The sequence below is a fragment of the Rousettus aegyptiacus genome, unplaced genomic scaffold (genome assembly GCF_014176215.1).
Source record: "Rousettus aegyptiacus isolate mRouAeg1 unplaced genomic scaffold, mRouAeg1.p scaffold_m13_p_10, whole genome shotgun sequence".
NCBI classification, from domain to species: domain Eukaryota; kingdom Metazoa; phylum Chordata; class Mammalia; order Chiroptera; family Pteropodidae; genus Rousettus; species Rousettus aegyptiacus.
This window is the reverse complement of record NW_023416285.1, coordinates 27278619-27306354: the sequence shown is the minus strand read 5'-3', so window position 1 is coordinate 27306354 and position 27736 is coordinate 27278619. Positions and strand designations below refer to the sequence as shown.

General features: G+C 32.1%; 1 protein-coding gene across 2 annotated transcripts; it reads left to right on the top strand.

Moving 5' to 3' along the window:
- The first annotated feature begins 28 nt into the window (after nt 1-28).
- AIMP1 (aminoacyl tRNA synthetase complex interacting multifunctional protein 1) lies at nt 29-24301 on the top strand. 2 transcript variants are annotated; one of them, XM_016160824.2, is made up of 7 exons: nt 29-276; nt 7654-7787; nt 10354-10467; nt 12343-12510; nt 15540-15751; nt 18069-18237; nt 24115-24301. In XM_016160824.2, exons 2-7 carry the CDS (start codon nt 7679-7681, stop codon nt 24279-24281), a joined length of 939 nt encoding a protein of 312 aa, XP_016016310.2. In that variant the 5' UTR covers nt 29-276; nt 7654-7678; the 3' UTR covers nt 24282-24301. The 2 variants fall into 2 exon arrangements, with proteins under 2 accessions (XP_016016310.2, XP_016016311.2); XM_016160825.2 differs by having other exon boundaries at nt 31-249.
- Nucleotides 24302-27736: the final 3435 nt, after the last annotated feature.

Here is a 27736-nt window from a genome sequence, read left to right as displayed (position 1 = left end):
GCTACGAAATGTTGCGACAGAGGAAGTACAGGGGATTGGCGTTATTGACAAAGAATGGAAGACGGGAAGCGCGGTGCGGCTGCGAATAGAAAGGGGTGCCGTAGTTGGAGCTGAATCTGTGGAGCGCTCAGGCGTTTGGTGCGGACACCTCGCGGTGTCCTTTCGCACTGCCGTCTTGTGCGGGAGGCTTGTCCCTCCCTACCTGCTCCAGGCTGAGGCTGCCCTAAGTGCATCTGTACGCCAATTCATGTGAGTGACGTCGCGGAGGGTCCCAGGGTAGGCAGATTGCTATCGTAAGAGTCCCCCTTCCCTTACTTGCCCTCAGGAGATCAGACCTGGCCTGCGGATACGAGTGAGAACGCAGCTCATACCAGCACCAACCTGGGCATGAGGCACTAGGGAAGAGCTTTGGACCTTTTGAAGGAGTCACGTTTGAGAAACTGGATACGGAGCCGAGAGATAGGATGCTGCTGGGGAAAATGTATTAACAAACATGTTTACGTGTGTGTGCGAGAGAGAAAGAGAAAGAGAAAGGAAACGAAGAAGGAAGGAAGGAGGGAGGGAGGGGAAAAAAAAGAAACTGAACAGCGATGGAGGTGGGGAGACAAGAATTCATTTCTCAAGTAGTTATTAAGCACCCACTGCGTTCCTGGCACTGTTTCAGGCACGGGGAAAAGAGCAATGAATAAAACACCCAAATGCCTGCCTCTCTGTAGTTCACATTTTATTGAGGAAGGCACATACTAAACAAAGTTAAGAAATACCATATTTTAGGTCGTAACGAGTGTTGAAGAGAAAAGTAATAAAGCAGGGAAGGAGGATATAGGTTGAAATTTTCGTGTTGCCAGGGAAGGCTTCACTGAAAAGATGACTTTCGAGTAGAGAGCCGACAGTAGTGAGAGAACCCTACAGATTTCTTGGGGAAGTACAGTGGACAGAGTGGAAGAAAGACCAGTTAGGCTTTTGCAGTAATCCAGAGGAGACAGGACCGTGCCTTGACTAGGGGTGGGTAAGAAGTGGACAGTCAAGATTTCCTAGTGTACTTAGTTTTGATATGTAAGTGTATTTATTACTGGATGATGGATTAATTTTCTTTAATTAGGTTTGGGAGTTTAAAAGTGAACTGTAATGTGAGGTTTGGAGTGGCGAGTTAAAATTATGGCTCTGCCGTTTAATATTCGAATGAATTTAGACGAGTCACATAATTTCCCTGAGTTTATAAAATGCAATATCTCACCAGGTTGTAAAGGTTAAATGAAAATGTATGTACTGTTCCTGGCTCATTAAAGTAATGGCTATTATTAACTGTGTTTTTGAATAAGAAATAAGAGAGTGATGAGTGCACCTGTGGGTGGAAAGGGATGGTTAAATTCTATTGAAGAAACTTTGAACCAGGTAGAAGATGACCCTGGTGTGTGTTAAGAGGGCATAGGAGACCTAGACATACCCCTTTTAAAATTTTATGCATATTTCGCTGGACAGGAAGGTTTTCTATGTTAATAGCCATAGTACCTGAAATATATGAACCAACCTCCTCTCATTGCCATTCTTTAAAACCTGCAGGACCCTCATTATGAAGGGAAAGAAGGCGTCTGGTGATAAAAGGAAAGCAATCAAGAATAAATACAAATTTCTAGTTACAAAATGGTTAAGTCATGATTAGGTACAACATGGTGACTATAGTTAATAATACCATATTGCATATTTGAAAGTAGGAGAATGGATCTTGAAGATTTACATTAAAAATGTGTATATGTGATGAAGGATATTAACTGGACTATTGTTATTATTTTACAATATACTGTATATAAATATTGAATCGTGTTCTACATCTGAAACAAATATGGTGTTATATGTCAATTATACCTAAATAAAAAATTAAAAGTTAAAATTTATTGTTAAAAGGCATACAGCCAATGAGTGGCAGAGTTAGACTTTGAATTAATTCTCTGACCACCCACGAAATAAATAAATAAATAAATAAATAAATAAATAAATAAATAAATAGGAACTTTCACAAAAAACATAGTTTTACATCTTCCTGCATTTTGGCAAAGGTTGCTAAAAGACCCCTGGAATTACTGACAGTTGCCAGTACTATATGTTTTGAGCGTCTCTGGGTTGCATCGTTCTCAGAATATTTAATTTTGTTTGCCTTTAATTTTATTATTTACCTTTTGACTTTTGATTCATTTTAAATCCTAGCATGAGTTTTAATCTAGTTCTAAAAAGTACCATATTGTGTAGCAGTGTAATAAAGATGTTCTAACTTGGCAATTAGATTATGAAATAAATGGAGGAAAGGGGTTTGGAAAGTGGGAATAGGGATGGGTAGGAGAAGAGAGAAAAAAGTGATTAAAATGCTGTGATTTATCAGTTCTGATAAACATTTTTTTCATATTTACAACTCTGAAATATGGTAATTTTATAGTCGACATCTTAAAAATCTCTAGACTAAGTGGCAGTTATGACTAGTTGTCAGGTTTCACACTTGTGCAAAGTTGGTCATAACTGTTAATATTGTCATCAGTTTGGTTGACTTATGTGTACTGTTAGTATGTACTTGTTGAGTTTAAATTTCATTTTAAATATTTTTAAGATGCATTAGCATTAAAATGAAAAGTTATTGTGTATGCAGAAATACAGGGAAACAAAAGAGTGATATAAGGTAAAAATAGCACTAAATTTAAAGGCAGTTTTTCAATAAATGATATAGGGTATGACTAGGTAATAAGAAAGCATCAGGTTAGTTAACCAACAGTGTTTTTTTCTTAATGGTCCATAAAATAATAGAGCATCTTGTTATTGGGGCCATTTTACAATTGATAGCATCTTAGATTTGATGAAATATGGTACTAGAGTATCTAAGAAGAATATAAATTTTTACCTAATTGCAATTCTGAAACAGCGAAATCCTATGTTTTGGAAAGTAGAGAAACATTTACAAATTCTATAGAGTTCCTAGTCTATAAAATAAAAATTTAAATCTGCTCCAAAACTTTCATTTCAAACCAATAGCTTATTTGTTTATATTTGGTTCCAACATTGAGAGCCTGGGGCAGGGGATTTGTTATTTAAAAGAAATTACTGGCAATTTAGAATCATTGTGAAGAATACTATTGAGGTTGATTAGGTACAAGGGAAACCATTTAGAAATTATAGGAATTTCAGAAATAATTTTTTATATGTGTTCTAATGATTAAGATGTAATCTAAATTCACATATTTAATAAAACCAGCTTCAACTTTTATGAAGTTTTTATGATTAGAAGCATCTTAACAGCAGTGGTGTTTTAAGCTTGGTGAAATATGAACATTGAGAAAAACAATGTGAAGCGGCAGTATAATTTAGATAATACTTTTCAAAAACTTATAAAAATTTGTTTCATTCTTTTTTAATTTAGTAAAGAAAAAATTCTTGACTCTGACTATCCAAGAACAATTAATATACCCATGTACTGTTTTCTGTCTTATTTTCTCTCTTTATAAGTTTTATATTTGTAATTACTGTATCATACCTATTTTAATGTCATAGTTTTTTTTTTTTTTTAATTTTAGCACAGACTAAGCCAGCATTCCCATACTGTTTTAAAGAATACTAGTTTCCAATAACAATTAATAGATGTTATTTGGTTAGGATTCTGTGGTTAAGTACATTAGGGAATGCTTTATAATTATATCCTTTAAAGAAATTATGGCTTGGGCATTAAAACAGGTAACTCCGGAATCAGACAGACCTGTTTCAGTTCTCATTAACTTACTAGCCATGTGACCTGGGCAAATTAATTTTAATTCAGTATTCTTCTTGTATAATGAAGATAATTCCAGTATTCATAGGTGATCTGTGTAAAGCATTTAGCTAGGCCATAATAATAAGTGCTTCACAAATGTTACCTGTTATTATTATTAACGTAATCCTATAATAATGAGAAATTCTGTGTATATAAACATTAAGAGCTCTGAGGAGACCAAGGAAACTTAAAGTTTTGAAATTCGGTGAGCACCCAACGTTAAATTGAAAATCATCGTGAAGAAATTGACATAAAATAGTTAATGAGCAGAGTTGAAGGTAAAAGACTTACCTGTGCTTTAAGCAATGTCATTGTTAAACTAGTGCAGATGCCTTAAACATAAACTCATTTTTAAAAAGTTGTCCAATTTACTGTTTCCCCATGTATTTGAAAGCTTAGTAAGTACAAAGAACATTTTAAATTTGCTGTCTACTATAAACCCCACACATGGCTCAAAATCAGGGACTATAAGTAAAACTGAGGTCATGAACTTTATGGGGACTTGGCAGGTACAGATTCAGACTACAGGGAGTGATGAAGTTTGTTTGCCTTGTTTAAAGGCATTTGCATTCAATTACAAACACTGTTAAGGGCATCCCTGATCTGCGTGATGACGTTTGTATAATCTCCAGAATAGACTAGAGGTCAGGAACAAACCCTGAAGAACATCAACATAAAGTAGAGATTAAGAAAATGGAGCCATAAAAGAAGATGCCAAGGAAGTAGGCAAAATCAGATGATAAGTATCCTCATTTCATAAATTAAGACAATGACGCATAGAGAAATTAAATAACTTTACCAAGGTGTCACAGCCTGTTAAGTATGTGATTCAACCAAGACTTGTTGACTGTAACTTTTTTAAAAAACTACACTCTTCTGCCAGTGCCAGTGATCATTACCTGCATATTACTAGAAAACGTTGACATATATTTGTGCATCCTAGTTATATTTTTGAAAAATCTGACAGTCAATCAAGTACTAAAAAACCTGTTTTCAGAACTTCTAAAATCAGTAAATAATTCTTAGTATTTGAGAAAAGCTTTGTCAATGCATAAACCTGACTAGAAACTAATCCAAAATATCTCACAAGAATTATTTTTAATACTGGAATCATGAATAATATTGTTAAGGTAACCAGTTATTTAGGTGTAGAGAAAAAGTTGACACTAGTTAGTAGCTAATGTATTTTATAGTCATTCTTAAGCTTTCTTTTGCCACGAAAACTTGATTATTGCCTGAGAAATGGCAATTCTATGATATTTACTCTCCTCTTTTAATGAGACTTTTGTAGTATTGTTGATAGTGTAGCAGTTAAAACAGTTTAACCTAATATATCACTGTATAATGTAAAGCACAAAGAATGATTTGAAACTATTGGAAAATTAATTATTGCAAAACCAAATGAGAACTTTGTTCATCAAAATTAGAATGCAGAGCATTTTCAAGTTTAAATTCACATGATCTTAAGTTTATGGTTCAGTGAACTTTTTAAAATAGATTTTAGTTTTTATAGCAGTCTTAGGTTCACAGCAAAATTGAGCAAAAGGCATTTGGTGATTTTGTTTTTCCTTCCCGTAAACCAGAACAATTTACATGATTCTCGTAAAACAATTTTTCTCTTGGTATTCTTGGTCAATTCTGTGCATTTGGCAAATTGATATACGTGGCTTATCCTGGATTGCTTTGCATTCTGAGCTAGAGCTGAAAATTGTTCTGCCAGTTCTTAGAAGACCTTCACAAGGCGTTCAAACTGAAATCTGTTGTATGCATTTGAGTGTTTCTTTTTTGTATACCATTTATTTAAATAATCTCGTCTGTTATCTTTTTAGTTTCCAGTTATGACAGTATCTATTTGTAGGGAAAAGTATGCAGATATTTTCAATTAGCTGTTGTTTTATTGTATTCCTGAGGACAAGCATCCATAGATATATTTTACATGTTATAAATACAACATTAGAATTAATGTAAATATATTAATATTTATCACCCCCATGGACTATATATACTACTCACAAAAAAAATTAACATTAGCTTAGCCAAATTAGGTACATTTTAATGTCAGACTTTGTAATTTATATTGTTTATATTCTTAACCCTTAGGATAACAAACAAAAAAGGTATCTAGTGATCTAGAAATTATCATGACACAGGTAACCCACTATACTGTGAGCTTCTTGAAGGTGGAAATTGTATATATAGCCTATCTTCTTTTGTTCCCAAAATTTTGTAGTGCCTGACATATATTAGCTATGTGCCGGAAACCCTAATTATTACTCATGGCGTCTCATTTTGTCCCACATCAACACTGTGAGATAAATAAAATTATCTCTATTTTACAAATGAGAAAACTGAGTCTCAGAGAGGTTAAGGAATTCATTGAAGTTCACACAGCTGTTAAGTCGCAGAGGGGTAAAGGATATATTTGATCCAAGGTCTTAATATTCTAAGTAAAGAGAAGGAATGAGAATGTTATGTACCTCATGGTGTTGTGATGATTAAATAAGTTAATACTAAAACGCTTAGAAAAAGACCTGGCAAATACTAAAGATAATGTAAACATTGGCTGTTATTACCTAATAATTCCTATCAGGAAATTTGAAATGGCTTCTAATAATAATAATTTTGTATATGAATAGTTGAATAGGATCACTTATCCTTCTCTATTCTCAATGTATTAAAACTTGATGGCCTAAATGTTTTCCACTAACATTTCTCTTTGTTACTAACATGTTATCTTTTTCTTTCTTCATCTCATATTTTGTCTAATCATTTGGTTAGAAAGCATTTTTACCGAACATTTCAGATGATAATACATTTCTCAGTCCTGGTTTTATTTGCCAATTTGCAATTTAAAACTAGAATTTAATCTAAGCAAGTATTTGTAAACTTATAGCCAAGTATATAAATTATACTTATTTTATACTATATTTATAGTTATAATTAAATATATAAAATATACATATATATACCATATTAGTGCCCTGCAGTATTTAAAGCATAATAACTATCCTGAAATTAGATAATTTTTACGATTTTTTTTGTATTTGTGTGATATATATGTTTGAATTACTATCCAAATTATAAATTGTTACACTTTCATCTATATAATCAGATAAAAAAGAGTAATTCCTGGTATCGTTCATGATTAACCCTATCTTTTGTTAATGTGAAATATTTGGCAGTTTAAATTTTAACATGAATTAATCAGAATATTTGCTTATATGCATTTTCCGCACATGACAGCATGTTTTCTATGAATTATTATAAAATTAAAATTCTAATAATTTTCATTTACAAACGTCACAGTATATTTACTGACATTTCTGAGTAGACACATAATTAATATTGGTATTTTCCTAATTGTTCTTTTTCTTTTACTATTTCTTTTCTAATCATGTGTTTCTTAAAATTGTACATATTTAAAACAGTAGAAATATCTAAAATACAAAAGTAACATATGAAGAAGGAATTCAGCACTTCTTTACTTTGGAACTCAGTTATTATAGCTTAAAGCTATTTCTCTGAATGTTCCTATCTTGTGTCATAATATTCAGCAATATTTTAAAGCTTTCTTTAAAAACTTTCCAATCTAGAATGTGGTTAAATAGCATGTTTTCCACATTTAGGAAAACAATTGATTTCCTATTTCAGAGTCAGGAATTAGTTAATTTAATATTTCTGCCTTTGGATTGGTCTGTAGGAAAATATGTTTTTCTAACATAGAAAATATGTTTCTATGCTTTTCTAACATATTGATGTTACAGTAGAAAATGTTTTTCTTTTCAGACTGCTTGTTCACATTATCTATCCTGTACAAGAAATATATTCCTTCTACAGTATAATTTATCACTTTTATCTTTTAGGATTTTCTGTCGTTTCTTGGCAAAAATGGCAAACAATGATGCTATTCTGAAAAGACTGGAACAGAAAGGTGCAGAGGCAGATCAAATTATTGAATATCTTAAGCAGCAAGTTGCTCTTCTTAAGGAGAAAGCAGGTAAGATACTTAAAATTAATTCTTATATTGACACACCAAAAAAATGAAAAACATATTTACCACATAAATTATTACTTCATCATCTTGATGACAACTTTTAGTCTTTTAATATTTAAAGAGATTATAGTCTAAGATTAAGATAAATTAGAATTAATATATACTAAATGTATGATATGTAGAGAAAACAATGTTTTATTTTAAGACCCTGAAGGAAAATTAACGTTTAATGTAAGTTAGTATAAAATCAAATTAGGAAAATTGGGTGAAAACAAATATAAACTGAAATATCGCCTCTAATGTTATATGGAAGAGAATGTAGGTTTTATATTACTCTCTACTAAGGTATCTTCTGAAATGATTTTTAAATTTTTTCTGATACTGTTAAGTTTTACTTAGAAATTGCTGTGATCAAATGTATAAAAATGTCAAATCTGAATTTCTGCTTTCAGGATTTAGGTTGATTTAAGTATATTTTATTTTCCAGTAGCTAATATTAGTTCATAATGAAAATTTCAAAATCTTTTACCATCATCAATAAAACTACTTTTCTCTACCACATTGCACTGTGAATGTCTTATAGAATCCTACATTTTTATTATCCAAATTTTTTTCCTTTTATCAATTCTTTTTTCTTGACTTTCTAATAATTTTATTTCTCTTTTATCATGTTTGATAATCATTTTTCCTTATTATTTTTCCTAAGTTTTTTAAAGAACTTTTAAATTTTTTTCTTAAAATTCTTAATATTTCTTTCCATTAAGAAGATGAAATTAGAGATGATCAGTGCTTCTGTGTGATGTAATGTATGTTATAAACTGAATTTTTTTCTTAGATGGATGGCCACTTCTTAGCATCTTGATTGGCATTTCAGTTTTGCTAATTAAAAAAAAAGAACCTTTCTATACTCGTTACATGTTTAGTCTTCACCTTTATCATTATTCTCTTTTGTCAGCCTATCTTGGTGAGTCTCAGCCCTATTCCTCCTGTTTTAAAATAAATACTTTCTAAAATCTCTTTTAATATCTTATAAAAAACATATTTCTTAGATAAAAATTCACATATACTCATAATTTCAAAACATACATTAACCCAGTATGTAATATAGAGGAGAATTAAAAAGTAGTTTACCAAAACAATAATTCGTAAAGATCTATGCACCCCTATAATCATGGCAGCACAATTTACAACAGCCAAGATATGGAAGCAACCTAAATACTCATCACTAGACAATTGGATAAAGACGTTATTGTTCATATATACAATGGAATATTATTCAGTCATTAAAAAGTGAAATCCTACCATTTGCAATGACCTGGATGGACCTAGAGGTTATTATGCTGAGTGAAATAAGTCAGACAAAGAAAGATAAATACCATATGATTTCACGTATATGTGGAATCTAAGGAACAAAAAGAGCAAACTAATAAAAAACAGGCTTACAAATATAGAAGACAATCTGGTGACGGCCTGAGGGGAGGGAGGTTATAATGGGGGCTAGGAGAAAGGGGTGAAGGGTTAAAGAAATACAAATTAGTAGTAGATAGATGGTCACAGTGATGGAGAACACAGCACAGAAAATGTAGTTAGCATTAGTGTAGTGGTTCAGTGGAGAGCCAGAGGAAAGAACAATTAGGGAGATCACTTTATAAATTATATAAATGTCTAACCAATGTATTATATATTTGAAACTAATAATTTTTTTAAAAAAGTAGTTCATAGTAGTAATAATAAAAATATGTACTTAAATAAATAATTAAGACGATATATGTAGGATTATTTTGTGTTTATATATAAAAAATAGTTAGAATCTAGGCTCAAATAATTAACAGTATTTTAACCTGTACAAATATACAATAGGTCACTAGAAGATTCTTTAGGGCGTGTGACAGTTCTTCATTTTGCAGGAATAGCTAGCATATTAGAGGACATCTAGCATCCTTGGCCCCTACCCATTAAATGCCAGTAATGACTTCTGTTATTTGTGACAAACAAAAATACTCCCTTAGAGTTTCAAAATCCCACCTAGGGAGCAGTACCAAGCCCACCGAGAATCACTGTTTTTCTTCTATATTTTTGTATCCCTGTTGCCTACCTTTAACACACATACTTGAGTAAATCTTTGACGTTATTTTACTCGTTGAATGTTTGACCAGCTTAACTTCTAACATTATGAATGTTATTTTTACAAGGTAATGACTAAAAAAAGTGAGAATAGTTATTTATTGTTTGGTATCATTATTAGATCTCAGATTTTTTTAAAAAAATAAATTAATATATCTAATATCTGTCTTTATCACAGTTTTATGTTATTGACACTTCGAACCACATTCTTACCTTGTTATAATCCTCTTTAGAGATGCTAGGAAAATGATTAATAAATAAAACCTTTTATGTTCCACTGTTATTTCATAGATATATTCTCTCTCTTAAAAATCATATCGTTTTGGCCAAACATTTGCTTATTGGTATTCTAGCTATGTTTATATTGGATATGCTCTCTTTTCAGGTAGCATTCATAACAAAACTTTTAGAAGACACAGCTATACTTAACTGGATTTTCTTCTAGTTTTGCAGGCAACTTTGAGAGAAGAGAAGAAACTTCGAGTTGAAAATGCTAAGTTGAAGAAAGAAATTGAAGAGTTGAAGCAAGAACTAATTCAGGCAGAAATTAAAAATGGAGGTGATTAAATGTAGAAATGATACATTATCATTACTAATTATGTTTCATTTAATGTTTATTAAGTTAGGTATTATGCTTGGTTTCTCAGCTTATGCTCACAGCAGCCCTTCTGGTGCCTTCTTCCCCTTTTACAGAGGAGAAAATGGAGTCATTAAAAAGCAGATGATCTTGCCTGAGGTTATGCAAAAAGTGGCAAAGCTAGAGTTCAAAAACCTATGCTTTTAATTTCTGTACAGTATTTTAACTTTATCATCCCTGTTCCCTATTGAATAGTTATTGAAAATAAACTCTAGTAACATTTAGTTAACATTTATTGTTACTCTATGACAGACACTGTGTGCCGAGTGCTTTACACACATTATATATTTTCTCTCTAAAACTATATATATACAAATACTCTTGTTTTGTACATGATAAATTTGAAGCTTAAGAGATTTAAAGTAATTCGCATGAAATTGTACAATTTTTCAATTATCCAAGTCAGCAGATAATTGTCATTTTAACTATTATGTTGTAGATTAATTTTTTTTTAATTTGAAGGCATCCAGATAATTTTGCATTATTTTAAGACATTAATAATAATAGTTCTATTACAATTTCAAAATATCATGCAGAAAGACATTTGATTGTATTGTATAAAATTCTTCCTAGATGAGTTAGGGAGGCCCAGGTAAACTTACTACTTCCTTTGGCCATTATTCTATCATTGAATTGTTTTGAATGCTGTAGTATGAATTCTACCCTTAGTGAGCTAAATAAAAGTACGGAAAAATCAATATAAATACTTAATAACTGTCAACTAGAGAAAATATCACTTGTTGATGGAAAATTAGTGGCTAATTGATGTTTTCCAAGACTAGGGGATTTAGAATTACAAGTATAGAACTAAATAAACAGTTACAATATTAGCAGAATTAAAATGCTTTTCATTTCTCCCAGTTCTATAAGATTGTCCTGAAATATTAAACTTTTCAACTCTAATCTTTTTGAGATGCTAAAACAAATCAGCAGTTTGAATTGAAATATTCTGTCTAATCGTGAAACAAAGTAGGAATAGATGGAGTTTTATATTACTGAAAAAAACAGTAGTCTCCAGAGAAATTTAAAAATCCCCCAGAAAAAGTTGTCTAAATATTGGTCAGCATCTAAGCCACGTCAAAAACCCTTATAAGATTACATTTTTCCATGTTCACAAGGCCGTAAGTATGTTTTTAACATTGCTGAAGGAATTTTTCCTTCTTTAAAACGTTGATTTTTGAAATAGAATTATGGACAAGTAATGCTGTCTTTCCATTAATTCTGATATAGAAGTGACTATTAATAGACACCTTCCCAGTTGATTGTTTAATATAAAAGAAAACTTGAGTGAAAAACATGCCATCTTGCCAAACCATGAGAGTATAGTCTCTGGAGACAGTCTGCCTGAGTATGAATTCTTATTTCCCCACTCCTTATGTGTGTTGTGGGCCAGTTTCTTAACTTCTGTATGGCTCAGGTTGATCATTATAAATGGGGATTTGAATAGAACTTACTGCTTAGGATATTAATGAGAATTACATGAGTAGATTCAAATAAAGCATTTGAAAAGTGTCTGAGACATAGTAAGTTCATAATAAATATTAGTTGTTATCTGTAATTTTCCCTGATTAGTCATTAGTGATTAAATGAGAATCATGTATTTATTCTTTTATCATAGTTAAAATAAACTTAATTTCTTGACAACCTTTTTTTACAATTTTAGACAGTAGAGACTTGATAATTATATACAGTGAATTTATCTTTTAAAAAGAGTTTGTATTTGTGATTCACAATTTTATGGTTTTCCTCTTGTGTGTTATTTAATGTAAATGACATCTATTTCATTTTCTGTATCAGTGAAACAAATACCATTTCCATCTGGTACTCCACTGCAAGCTAATTCCACGGTTTCTGAAAATGTGATGCAGTCTGTACTATTAACAACCATGTCTTCTGGTGCCAAAGAACAGATAAAAGGAGAAGGAGAAGAAACAAAGAAGATGAAAGAGAAAATTGAAAAGAAAGGTATTTTATTTTAAGGTTATTTGGCTCTTGAGTGGTTTATTGGATCTGAGCAGTTTAGATAATAATAGTGATGCCAAAAAGAAAGTTTAAACTTTACGAACAAGAATAAAATTAGGAACAATATGGTATTGGAACCTAGAAGCTGGACCCTTAAGGATGTTGAAGGTTGGCCGGGTCAACAGGTATGTGGCATTTGAGGTAGAAGGACCAGCATAACTAAAGACATAGAAAGTAGAGGTTAAATGTAGAGGCCTGTGTGTAGTTTGATATAACTAAATTTTAATGTCTATTCGAGGAATAATTTCAGAGAAGTCACAGGTAAAAAGTTAGCTTAGGGCCAGTTGCGAAGATAGGAAAAGGATATTCTAGTTAAAGCAGAATGTCTAAACTAAGGCATGGAGGTGTTAAAGTTTTAGGAACACATAAGAACTAAGGTAGACAGTATATCATCATCTACTTAGGCAACCAGACTAGAAAGCCTAGAGTCAACAGTAACCTGTCCCATTCCCTTTATTTTCATATATAATTGGCCACCAAAACCTAAATCCTTATCACTGAAACATATCTAGAACCCAGCTCTGTGTCTCCATTTTGTTAGGTGCTATCTTAGTTCAGGTTCTCATGATCACTTACCTGAATTAATGTTAAACTCTCATCTTTTCTAGCTTATCCTTACTACTAAAGCTATTTTTTTAATCATAAATTTGATTCTCTTTTTTAACCCATTCTACTTTACTCCTTTCTAGAATTCATTTTCACAGATATAGCTAAAAAAGTGCTTTTATAATTCATTATCCACACCTTTCATAATATATATATTCATCAAAAAAAATTTTGGAAGATATAAAATGTCTGAGGGATTTGTGAACTCTAATCCAAGCTAATTCCTTTTGGTAAGCCAGTTCCTTTTGGTAAACATTTGTAGCCTCTATTAGTTAGAAGTATCTCGGGGCCATACGTCTGTCTCTCCAGCTAACTTCATCACTAGGCGGTATGGTGCCAATGAAATAAGTGAGACTAATTCTTCCACTTTGTAAAATTTATTAACGATTATGCAGCCTGTGCTAAGTTTGGCGAAGTCTGTACTCAAAGAAGATTCGTTATTGTGACTATAGGATTAGTCAGCTGTCCAGTCAAATGAGACAGCAAAGTCCTCCTTTGTGGAAGGAGGAAGCACCCAAGACTAAATGGAACACTTCTGTCCAAGGGAACTTTCTGTGATGATGGAAATGCTCTAAAGCTACGTTATCCAACACAGTATCCAATAGCCACACCTAGGTCTTGGACATTTTAAATGTGTCTTCTGTGACTAAAGGACTGAATTTTTATTTTTTTTTAATTTAAGTGTAAATATCTACATGTAGTTGGTAGCTACCACAGTGAACAGTGCCGGAATAGAGGACTATCCCATAAGTGTTTTGCTGCTAGGATTGCCAGATTTCAAAATTCTGCTCATGCAAGGGCTGTGGTGCCCATATAATCTTTCGAGACTGCCACATGTAAGCATCACTCATTTGTCAATGAAATATTTCTAAAAGCCCTTTTGATAACTAACAAAGTTCTTGGTATAGATTTTAATCTTTGTGATCACCTCTGGAATGTGCATTCCTGACAAAGGGATTACAAATGCTTAGAAAATAGATTAAAATTAAAAAATATATGTGGATATAGATACACTGTTATACTGCAGTATTTCAAAGTGAATACATAGTTTATTACTCAAAGATAACTACTATTAAAATTTTTGTTATATGTTCTCATAATTTTGTATATATATTTGATATAACATTTGAGTTTTTACCATTGAAAAAACTTTGCTAATATGTTACATAGAAAATGATATCTTTAATAATTTCTAATAAGATTAAAAATTGTCCATTATTTTGAATCAGCTCTACCTCTTCTTTTGTCAACTGTTTTGGTATAAACTGTGAATGTCATTTATACAAAATCATCTTTTCCTACACCAGGCAGAATTATTCTCTGCTTCCGTATTTCTTTGTGTATGTAATGTTTATCACATATTGATTGATACATCTGTCTTCTTTAAAATTGATTTTCGATAGCATGAGCCACTCATCTTACTATTTTAGGGCCTTAGATCTCAGTAAATATTTGTTCAAAGATTAAACAAAGATATAGTTGAAAGTAAATGCTTCCAGACCACAATAGCTTATCTCTACCCTGCAGATTCGAAGGTAAGTTTTTATTGTTTTATGCTTTTTTTCTGCCAGAGAAGCTAAACATAAACTCTTTGCAGGTTACATTTTGATTCAGTGACTAAAGTAATCATATACTAATAAGAGTTAGATTATGAGCACATAAATAAAAGAATTTTAAAAATGCAATTGGAATAAAATACTCTCTTTTGCTCAAACAGTTGCTATGGATAAACCTAAAGCCCTAATAAGTTTTCAGGGAAAAGTAAGAAATGGAGAAATTCATAGTATATTTATTGCTGTGTTTAACCGATTAGAGGAACATTTTATCAGTGAAACTATATTTGATCGTAGTTCAGTTCATCAGTTGACTGCGGATTGTGATGCTCATTCTAAATACAGAATCTATCACTTTCTAAAGAATCACAGTAAAATTTTTAAAGGATTTTCTATAGATCTATTTTAGGAAAAGACAGACTCTCTTTGCAAAAGACCATTTGGTAAATAGTTAAGTTTTCAACTCTACTGTAGTGCAAAAGTATCCATAGACAATATGTAAATGAACAAACGTCGTTGTGCTGTAAATAAAACTTTGACAGAAACAGTATGTGCTGCATTTGGCCCACGGGCCGTACATAGTTTACCAACCTGTACTCTATGTCCTTAGAGATATAACCTGTTATTTAACAGAGAAATAGCTAAAATAGGAATCAACATTCTGTGACTTGCATAATTCCATTGTTACTTAAATGAAAGTAGGAAATCAACACTTTTTTTTCCTTTAAACTCATCAATATTGATGCTTTGGAGTTTTTCCATAGTGTATTTTTTATGTACTTTTGATATTTACCCATTTATAAATATTTTTAGGAGAGAAAAAGGAGAAGAAACCTCAATCAGTAGCAGGAAGTGCTGACTCTAAGCCAATAGATGTTTCCCGTCTGGATCTTCGCATTGGTTGTATCATCACTGCCAAAAAACATCCTGATGCAGATTCTTTGTATGTAGAAGAAATAGACGTTGGAGAAGCTGCCCCAAGAACAGTTGTCAGTGGCCTGGTGAACCATGTTCCTCTTGAACAGGTAATTTGCGCAACTAAAATTACTTCCGCAAATACGTGTCACTCTTATTTCCTTTTTCTTTGATGTTTTTCCATATAATTTTGTATCAGACAACCAAACATGAGTCAATATTGATTAGTTCACTTGATTAATTTGAATGTGATGAATTCCACAAAAAAAGTGCATAAAACTACCAAAGCCTTGCAAAAGATTTATATATTAGAATTGAATCCATGGGGATAAAAGAAGAGATGTATTATTTTTTCTCAATTAAAAATGTTTTTAGTTTAGTATTTAATATATATTTTTCATCGTTGTTCCATGATGGGATTTTATTATTCCTTGATTTTTTAAAGTCAGTGTAATATAAACCCCAATTGTATCAATCTAAAAGTAAGAGGACAAGTTTTATTTCTTTGTAACTACAGAAATATTTTTACACTTTAAGAAAAAAGAAAAGAGAGGGTCACGAGATTTAAATGCAATTTTTAATGGTATTTTTTTAGTTAAAAATTAGATGTTTGTACTTTGTTATTACTTAGGTATTTAAAAATATAAAAATACGTATATATGTATGTGTGTATGTAAGAAATACATATGTATTTTCTAATGACAGTGGAAAGAATTTATGGCAGTAATAGCTTTTAATTTGTTCTTTCAAGATGTCTTCTATGGTAATTTGAGTCACCTACCTATATTTCCTCTGCCCCATGATACTTCAGTTATTGCAAAGACAGTAGACTTAAGAACTGCTTCTATTGATTGCCAGCTCTGTTGTTTATTGGCTTTGTGAACTTGGACAGATCTCTACATTTATTTTTTAATATTTCTAGGTACAAATATTTATTGACTACCTGTGGTATACCAGCAACTATTCTAGACAGTTGAATTAAGATGATAGCTTCGTTTTAAAAAAAAAAAAAAAAAAAAAAAAGGCCCTGCTTTTTGTGAAGCTTACATTCCTATGAGGTAGTCAGAAAATCATAATATATAGTATGTTAAATTGTGATAAGTATCAAGAAAAAAAAATTAGGGAAGAATTCAAGAAGTATCAAGACTAGGATGATGATATCATTTTATATAAAGTAGTCTGGGAAGGCCTCATAAAGTGACATTTAAGTAAAAGTATAGAAAACGAAGAAAACAAGTCCTGTGTATATTTGGTAGAAGAGCATTTCAGGCAGCTGAGTCAGATGTATGCCTGAGATGTTCATAGAATAGCCAGAGGCAATGTCATTATAGCACAGTAAGTAAGGAAGAATATCATATGAAATAAAATCAGAGATATTTACTAAATAACATAGGGTCTTATAGATCATTGTAAAGACGTTGGCTTTTATTCTGAGTGAGATGAAAGGTATTAGAGGATTTTTGAGCTAAGGAGTACCAAAGTCTGTCTTTTATTAATAGGATCACCTGGCTGCTCTGGTGGGAGGAAAGATGGAATTAAGGGGATCAATGGCATTTCTCCTAGCTGTGAAAAAAATATGTAGATTTGGCACATATATGTGTTTTTTTGTTTTCTTTTTTAACATTCATCTTGTATAGGACCAGGACTTACTCATAACTGCTTATGAAGGTAGGTTTATAAGGAGCCTTGACAAAAAGAACCAACCAATCTTAAGCTAGTTAAATTTATATACCTAAAGAAGCGATCACTATGGTAAGTCCAGCAACCACCTGACACTGTACAATGCTATCACAGTGTTATTGATTATATTCCCTATACTATATATTACATCTCCATGATTTGTTTTATGCCTGGAAATTTGAACCTTTTATTCTGCTTCATCTTGTATGTGAATAGTCCCTCTTGCTGCGCCTTCAAGAGTCTTTCTTTATTTTCAACTTTTGCCATTATAATTATAGTATGTTTGGTGTGGGTCTCTTTGAGTCCGTCTTATTTGAAACTGTGCTTCCTGGACATGAATATCTTTTCCTTCCCCAGATTAGGAAAGTTTTCAGCCATTATTTCTTCAGATAAGCTTTCTGCCCTTTTTATTTCTCTCTTCTCTTTCTGGGATTCCTATAATGAGAATGTTAATATGTTCGCTGTTGTTTCGGAGGTTCTTTTTTTTCTTAACTCTGTTATTTTTTAAAATATTTATCTTAAAAGCTTTGCCTCTAGTCTTTAAACTATAATTCATTGTCAGATTGTAGATATTTTTTTCATGTTTGTGTAAGGCCTTATAACAACAATAAAAGATAACAATATACCAAGATGCATTTAAAAAAATAGAACATGTGATATTTAGCATATTATGTGTACCTTACTGAATTCTAGGCATTATTATTCCAGATTCTATACATCTTAATCATTGATTTGTGGTCCACACAGATGCAAAATCGGATGGTGATTTTACTTTGTAACCTGAAACCTGCAAAGATGAGGGGAGTACTCTCTCAAGCAATGCTGATGTGTGCTAGTTCACCAGAGAAAGTTGAAATCTTGACACCTCCTAATGGGTCTGTTCCTGGAGACAGAATTACTTTTGATGCTTTTCCTGGTAAGTATTAATCATCATTTAAAATAGTTTGGAAATTGTTATTCTCAAAGTGATGTTTGTGATATCTAAGCTTAAAATCAATCCTGTGTATGAATCAGTCCTATTTATGACTCTTGTTATTGAGGTCATTATCATTGAGATAATTGCAATTAGCTCAAGGTGGCATATTAAGCAAAGTCATCTAACCATCCCCCTCTCCACGAATGTACAAATTATATTAAAGACCAGAGAGAGTTTTTGCCTTAGATAAAATACTAAATATATAATCTCTACATAGCATAAAGCAAATTAATGTGCTACAAAATCATCTTGGCTATAGATTATCTCAATGTAATACAGAAATACACACATGAAAAATTCAGACGGGGAAAATATATAATTCTCAGTTCATCTAATATACTTGCATATGCTTTTACTTGACTCATGGGTTAGAAAAAATCTGTTAAAACTCATGTATTTTAATACATGAGTTTCATACTGCTTGTTTTCAGTAAAATGCTTCTGAAACAGATGAAGCTTCATAGTATATGAGAAAGTTTCTTCAAATGATTCTTTGAAACAGAAGAGAAAGAATGCTTGGTAGATGTAGAATAAATATTTATTTCATAAAAGAGGAAAGACCTCATAAGAGGAAAGACAGTTAGCAATTAAAAGACTGCATTTATTTAAAGGATATTCATTTGACTAGAATAATGGGGAAAGCAGAAAGCAATTAGGATAACAAGTAGAATTAGGTTTAAATATCATAATTGATTTGGAGATATATTTGCTGAAAACAGCTGAATTTTAATGTAATAGCAAGGCTGATGTGATTATATAGGCCTGTTTTTTTATCCTGTATTGTGTTTGATGAAATATTAGGATATGAAGAATTTTAATATTGAAATAAGATAGAAAATGTGAATGAAAGCATAGGTTGATTTCCTTGAAACTCAGCTCTCCACTCCTAATCAAAAGAAGACTAATTTAAAAAACATAGGCTTATTTGACAAGTGTCTGTGACCTTGAATGCATGTGTATGTCTTGAACCTTGGTAGATTTGAAACCGTAATTGTCTGTGCTTTATTGATTGATTGATTGTAAATTGGGTTTTGGGAAAATCCTAGTCTGAATCATTTCTCAAAGCAATATAATGGCTTTAGGTCCTAAGAGCATATGATCACCACTCTTTTACCACAATATCAAAACACTTCCCAAAACCTCACATTTTGGGGTAAGCGATCATGTATATACCAGACAAACCTGAAATTCTATTTAGAAGTCTTATTCACTAAATTGGAATATAGCAATAAAAGTGATCTTTTTCTTTAAGAATCAACATGCATTGATAAAGCATAATCAAATCATGGTTTACCCTTCCAGATTAACATTTACCTTTTTATTTACATACATATTTAAAATTTAAAGTAATTAAAATTATGTTTTACTTTTTAATGTAAATTATAGAGTCACATATTTAGAAATAGACTAAATCTACTTAACCCACGTTTTACAGATTTGGAAACTGAGGCCTGACAAAATTTAGTGCTTTAAGATTATGTTGTCAGTAGAAGGATCAAGCAGTAGATGTGCATGAATCTAATACTTTAGCATTTTCATTTTTTGTTTGTTGCTTGCTATGAATTATATGGACTATTTCATTGATAAAGGCATGTAGTTCTTTTATATGAGACAACTTTAATTCCATTACCTTATGGAATTAGCAAGTAAATATTTCAGCAGTTGAGTCAGTTATCTGGATGTTTCTGTTGAGTAAATTGAACAGAAAGTTTTTTTTTAGTTACTGAGTGATTTAGCATTAGAGATGATAAAAGCCCCATATGGATTTCTTTCCTTTACTTTATTCTTTAGTCTCTCAGTTTGGCTTTTTCTGTGTTTATATTTACATTGTTCCAAAGTCTGATGTTTCTTCCAAATTCATAGTTTTCCCTTGTGCCTTAGCACATGAATATGTGAAGGTACAAAAAATGCTTGTAAAGTGAAAAAAGAGAAAACCTAATTTTAAAATAAATGGTCCATGAAGTTGCTTGAATTATTTTATCACTTAAAATAGGCTTAACCAAACTGAATAGCATTAAATAATTCATAAATTATTTACATGAAGGCCATAAATATTCATCTTGCTTATACTTCCACATCAGTCACTGCTTCTGTAGCAGTTAATCTGAAAGGAAATAACAGTTAATACTATACAACACACCATTAGTCTTACTGTTTTTTTTCTTTTTCCAGAGAGAGCCGTGATATCAGCTCTTTATTTTTCTTCATCTGTTTTACATTTTAAAGCTTCAGGTGTCTGCTGGTACATTTTGATGTTCTCTTGATGTGCTCAGTGTCTAGAGATTTACATTTCATGATGTATATATATTAAGTGTGGTATAGAAATAGGGATTGGGGCTCAAAACTTTGAATTGCTTTTTGGCTTTGGAAAGGCTTTTACACTTAATGTTTTTTCCCCAACTACAGAACTAAAAATTTCTATAGAGTTTAGAAGATGCCAAATAATATTTGATAACAATGGCTAAAAATCATCCCCACCTAATACTTTTTTTAATCTTAAATGTGTGAGGTTATAAAATTTAGTATTTAAATGTGGTAACTAGTCCCTAAGGCACCAAGCAAAAATAAATCAAAAATAATATTATAGCTAGGAGACAAAGCAATGTTTTTTTGTTTGTTTGTTTTCCTATTTTTTTTCTTTTGGAAAATGCACTAATTTTGCTCTAAAAATAAATGAGAATTTGCATTCAGACTTTTAACTTCTAAGACTATGTTCATTTCTACTGATAATGAGTTTTAGTAAGAAATATAAATTAATGATTAGTCACAAAGCATATGTGATATGCAATAGTGTTTCACTTTTGGATCCATTTATTCTTTAACCTTTTTCAAGTTTAGGGGGAAAAAAGTGCAGCTCTTTGCCTGCGTTCATTTAACTTCACTCGTAGGAATGCTACATCTTCTGGAATTTGACATTTTCAGTGATCGAACTACTAAGAAACAGAATGCTGTAAATAGAATGACATCATTTGTTTCCAAAGACTATCAATATACTAGAGCGATGCAGAAATAGTAATAAAAGCGAGATATATCATGGCAGACTTTGGGGGTAAGGTTAGGACTGTCATCCAAGAGTTATATCAAGGTAAACACTGCAGCTGCAAGCGCCACCACCAGCAAGTATTCTCTGGGCAAACACGAAATGGGTTAAAAAAAACAAAACAAAAAATTGTCTGTTTGATTCTTCTCTCTAAAAACCATTTCAATAAGTTTTCTCTCCACTGTTCAACAAGGACTGCTCTGGTCAAGATGGTTAGGTCTCAGTCCTTTTCTTAATTTTCTTAGTTAACTTCACTGCCAGGATTTCACTTTCCTAGTGATCTTACTGCTTCACTGGCTGCCCTTTTCACTTCCTTGGCTGATTCTTCTTCACCTCCCTGACTTCTGTTAAAGAGTGCCTCAGCCCTAGACTGCTTCTCTTTTTCTTTCCCCAGTTGGCCTCTTTCATTCTTTCTCCCCTTCCCCCTCCCCTCCTTTTCTCATCCTTTCTCTCCCTCGCCCTCTCCCTCTCTCTTTTTCCACATTATTCTATTGGCTGTTTTATCTAGTCACTTATCTAGCTGCCTACTAGACTTCACTAATGTCCCAAGGGAGAATACATATCCCTATCTTCCCGCTAGAATTCCCTTTTCCACAGTGTTTTCTAGCTCATCTGACCAGAACTGTATTCTCCCAGCTACTATTTATTTTCTTATGTAGCTTCTCTTCCAGAAAATCATAGTGATTGTACCTTCTGAACATACCCGGAATCATTGTCACCATCTCCACCACCACCACTTTGGTCCTGGAGCCAGCATCCCTTATCTAGATTATTGCAAGAGCCTTCTAGCTGATCTTTCTTTTGCTCTTGACTTTCTTCTATTTTCAGTTAGAGTAGGCAGAGTGATGTAGGTCAAAGCATACATATATCTTCCTAGACCTGAGAAGCTTAATTTTCTGCTGCACCACAGCTTTTTGCACTTGGGGGTTTATGTTTGTATTCAGCAGGAATTTACCACATAATTTATGCTTCTGATAAGAAGCTTTTAGACCAATCTGAGACAGTCTGCTACTTGAATTAACTCATCATCAGTTAGGCAACATCATTTTTGGTGGGGACGGTGGAGATTCAGAGTTAGTACTCCAACTTTCAAACAGTAAATATCTCAGCCTCCAGCTTTTCAGAGTTCTGGTATCCCCACTTCCGCACATGTTCTGTGTACAAGCAAGGTAGGATTATACTCTTAGACTGGGAATGGTTTAGAAACCAAAATTAAGAATCTTGTAGATACTTTATATATTGGTAGTGTTTTTCCTATTCTGTTTGTTAATTAATAATCAATTCAACATTCTTAAAGGAATAAGAGAAACTCTCACTTAACTCTAGTTGGTCTTTTAGTTTCATTGCATGTTCTACTGCAAATACATTATTCAGAACTCTTCTGTCATCTCTGAAAACCTGCATAGCAGAGGACAGTTTTATATGTTCTAACCTGTATCATGGCAGTTTCTGAAGGGCCAATAAAGAACAAAGCCGCCATGGCCAACCAATTAGTTTTGTTATCTCCATGTATGTATGAGTGGAGAGTAAATGGTAGATAGTAAGATGTAATTAGAATATAGAATATAATTAGTTCCAGTAATGTTTAAATAATTATTTTTAAATAATTTCAAGAGAGTTCAACTTGAAGGTCAGTTAAAAAAAATCTAGAAAGTCATATTTCTATCATTACTGAATTATATTTTAGTAATATTCTTTTTATTGCCTCCAAGAAAATCATCTTTCATTTAAAGTAAATGCTTAAGAGGTATATTACTATTTTTCATTGTTTCTTGAACTGATTCTTCATTCCAAATGTTTTTTAATATCCCCAACTACTAAAATGCTATTGTATTAAACTTCACTTTCTACTTCCTTACCATTCATTAAATAGTGAGTTTGCTTGGTATTTTGGTAGTCTTTAAACTTAGATGGATATATTCTACAGTGCATTTTTCTTTTATTGATTGTAAACTTTATAGCACGAGTTACTACAAAGAGAGGGGATGGGGCATTATCCACATGTTGTTTTCTGAAGCATAGTTTATCAGGAGGTGAGGTACCATGTTAACAGAACAAAGGTTTTGGTGTCAAATCCTGACTCCACTTGTTGATTGTATGACTTTCAACAACTTTTCTCCTCTGAGCCCCATTTTCTTTATATTTAAAATTAGAGTCAGTGTTGTATGAATTACATGCAACAACATACAGTTTGGGTTCTTAGAAAATGCTAGTCCTTGTCTTCTTACTAGTCTTTTCTGTCTCTTCCCATCTCACCAAATGGAATGGGCAGCAGATGAAACCCAAAGTGGTTATATTTAGGTAGATGGTCCCAACATTTAAGCCATTTTTTTAGTATTTATAAGAAATCTTTAAGTACTGTGGCAGTAATCTAGTCATTTATTTTGTATGTCGAAACATAGTAAAGCATAAGCTGCTTTTGCCGCAGGTGAAAGTACAACATGTCAAATTAGGTTCTCATCTCTTCACACTTTTTCTTTATGAGTATCTTATATTTTTATTTTAATAATTTGGGGAATAAATTTGTAGAGCCGTATTACCTGCAAAAACATTTATTATAAGGGAAAAATAATATCTTTAGTGTTTATAAAAAAATGACAATATTTTACCAATCAAGATTATAAACTGCTGACATCATAAAAATAAATATTAAAAGTAAATGTCAAAATTCTGATCATGTCTAAAGATCAGAAAGTACTCCCGAGATAATTCTCTAGAAATGTCTGTGGGCAATTTATATAATATGTTAGCTATGTGATTTTATTTTTCCCCAATAGGAGAGCCTGATAAAGAGCTGAATCCTAAGAAGAAGATTTGGGAGCAGATCCAGCCTGATCTTTACACTAATGATGAGTGTGTGGCTACATACAAAGGAGCTCCCTTTGAGGTGAAAGGGAAGGGAGTGTGTAGGGCTCAAACTATGACGAACAGTGGAATAAAATAAAATAAAATTAGAATGCTTTAGTTACTGAAATACATTGGAAAAAACTTCAATAACAATAAAAAGAAAAACATTTGTCACTTATACCTAAAATATAACTGGCTCATCTTTGTCTTCTAGACTTACTAGTCTTTTACCTGGTGTATATTATTTGCAGTTGATTAGAAAAACACTGCATTCTTACCTATGATTTTTGATCCTTTAAAATGTAGGGAGGAAATGGCCTATGTTTTGTGATGATTTATTTTTTAGCAGGGATGTTGGTTAGCAGTTTGTTTTTCCTTTATACAGTTTTAGATAACTTGAACGAGATTCGTATTTAGTTTCTTATTTGTAGGCACATGACACATGAAATTTCAGCCCTTAAGTTTTTAGTATATTGTGTATCTGTATTATAAATCTCTCTTCCTTTTCAAAAATGATGAGTTGGAATTTTTGTAAGGTTTATCACCTAGTCATATTGTAATAATATTAGAATAACTTGATTCTTGAGAGCTAAACATCATAAAAGCTAGGAGACATGGCATTTGAACATTATTGTTATTGCTTGCCAAAGTAACCCAGACTTGTATTTTTAAGGCAACTTTTTTGAAAGACTGAAATTTCCAACTGTGTATTGAACTTTACTTTCCGTTTAGTGAAGTAATTAGTAATAAATTTTGAGTGACTCTGAAGCATAAACACATTGCAAAGTGTTGTCAATGGAGCTTCCAATAAATGGACCGTAAAAACAGCAGTCTGTTTTTTTATTCTAACTTGCTTTAAAGATTGTGAGGTACCTAATAATAAATTATTTATAGCTTGTTACCTTTAGAAGAGCATTTAAGATTTATATATTTTGCTTTTTCATGTACCATCATACTGTCAATATATTTTAAGAAATGGTAGCCAAAAACTTACACACTAAGATGTCCAAAGTCTGTTTTCTCTCATCTTTCAGATATTCTAGTAACAATGAAAATTAACTTAAGAATTATTAACTTCGAGTTCATGATGACTGATAATTTAAGTACCAAAAAAGAAATGCATCTGTGGAGATAGGAGTATAGATATTTTTTGAAGGAAAAATCTCACAAAATTGTAGCACTGTAGATATTTAGCCTTCAATAAGAAGGAGAGGCAAAACAAAAAAATTCGAAACAACCTTGCATACCAACTTAATAAAAGGTGAACTTTCACTTTTTTAAGTCCATGGAATTCTAGTAGGCCAGGACATGATACTGTAAAAATTTGATCTTTTTTCTGAAAAACTGTATATTAACAGAGTATTGTTAACATATGTTGATAACTAAACACAAATGAATTTCCTTTCCAAGTTATTTTGTACTCAAAGTCCATTATTCTTTTGGGAATAAAGACTCTGTGACAAAGTCTTTTGTGATTCTGTATTTTCTAATTTTTCCCAATTATATAAAATTTCTTTAAATAATTCTAATATAATTTAAAGAATATATCAACTTCTTAGGTAGTTGAAATATTGATTGCCAATTCTTCAAGTTATGTAAAAGCATTTCTCAAGTTATCGATTTAGCTCCTTTCAGTTGTTATTTTTTAAGAAAACTTAATTCTGTCTTATTTGCATTATTGGGAAGAGAGCCCTCTTATGGAATCAACAACAAGAAAACATGGCTTTGTTAATGAACCTGGCCTTTGAAATATAGTCAGCTCTTTAAGGATTTTAACAGTAGGAGATAGTGTGAGATGACAGGCTACACAGTTAGTGCCTCTTGACATCTGTTTATATATTGCAAACTAAAGCAGAACAAAGAGCTCACCCTCCCCCAATATACTTCCTCATCAAGGTTGGCCCACCATCGTACGTGAATATTGGGAGTACTAACTTTTCTTATATTTAGAAATTCTGTATATTCTTTTGAGATGAGTCATTTTCGGGACATATTGACTTCAATATCAGCAATTTTTTCCTTTCCTTGCTTTTACTAAGAACATTAAATACTCTAGAGTTACAAGAATTTTAAATGCTTATAAAACTAATCTGTTGTTGCTTTTTGAAATTATGTAAATTATCATTTGGACTATTTAAAAAATATTCAAAGTAACTCATGGAAATTTAACAGGAAGCATATCAGCAGATAGAAGATGTGGGTAGGTCCCCATAGAGCAATATTACTTAGGTTAACCAAGTCCCAGTGTCTGGGCCTTAGCTTTGCAGGTCCAGAAACCTGCATTTGTAGTTAAGAAATCCATGGAGCCCAGCAGGATGGGATTCGAGGCCATATTCCCTAGTGCTGATTCCTGGCCCTACAACTTAACTGCCTGTGTGACCTTGGACCACTGTTCAGCTTCTGTACACCTGACTTCCCTCTGTAAGATGAGTGTAACAGTACTCACCTTGTAGAGTTGTGAAGATTGCCTGAGTCAGTGCCCACAGAGTACTTAAAACAATGCCAGGAATATAATAGGTATATGTTATGTTGATATGAGTCTATGATAGGATATTCCTTTCCAAAAACTAGTGTTCTTACCTCTCCCATCCCCTTTCCTGCTATCACATTGCCTGAGAATTTGAATCCTTGTTGAGGAGATAATTGGTTTACATGAAATAAACAGTGTCTTAGGGAATATTTCATATAGGCTGTGACCCTGTCTTTTAACAGATTGTTCCTCTATACCAGATGCAGTATCTCTTCCTTTGCTGGACAGTTCATCCCAAGAGCCAGCCTATAAAGGAAGTCACAAAATTGCAGATGGGAGGGAGGAAGGGAGAGAGAGGGAGAAGATAGATAGAAGATAGATAGATAGATAGATAGATAGATAGATAGATAGATAGATGATTAGATAGATAGATAGATAGATAGATAGATAGATAGATAGATAGATATAGGTAGATATAATTTTAACCAGGAACAACTCTTTACAGTTAATACCCCATTTGTAGTACTACTTGGATGATAACCATAAAATTTGCAATAATGAAAATGTTAGTTGCTGATGGCTAATATGCCTCTATACAGAAATGGATCTTTAAATAGCAACTTGTTGGAATGGAAAAGGGTTATTCACTTATACATTCTTGCATATCATACTTTTTACAGTTATAGTTTTTCCTTTAGATAAATCTTAACAAATAATTCATAGGAGTATAACTCCAAAAAACAATTGGAGAAAAGACACAGAACAATGAAATAATCATTGGTTTCAAAGTGATCCATCTGGAATTTCAGTGCGAATTAATTACTGAATATTATATATTTTCACCCTTGTGTATTCCTGTTTTTTTTTTTTTTCCCTTCTGCCTTACTCCCACCCCCCTCCTAAGGCACACTATACCCAGTTCTCTAAATGTTTTAGTAAAATATGGTGCGCTATTTTATATCTATCAACATTTCCTTACTATCGGGCCATTATCCTTAGCAACAGCAGTAGAAACAAGCCTGGATCTCAATAATTGTCAAGGAAAAAAATAATAATCCACTCTAATGAAGGGGCTAACCCCT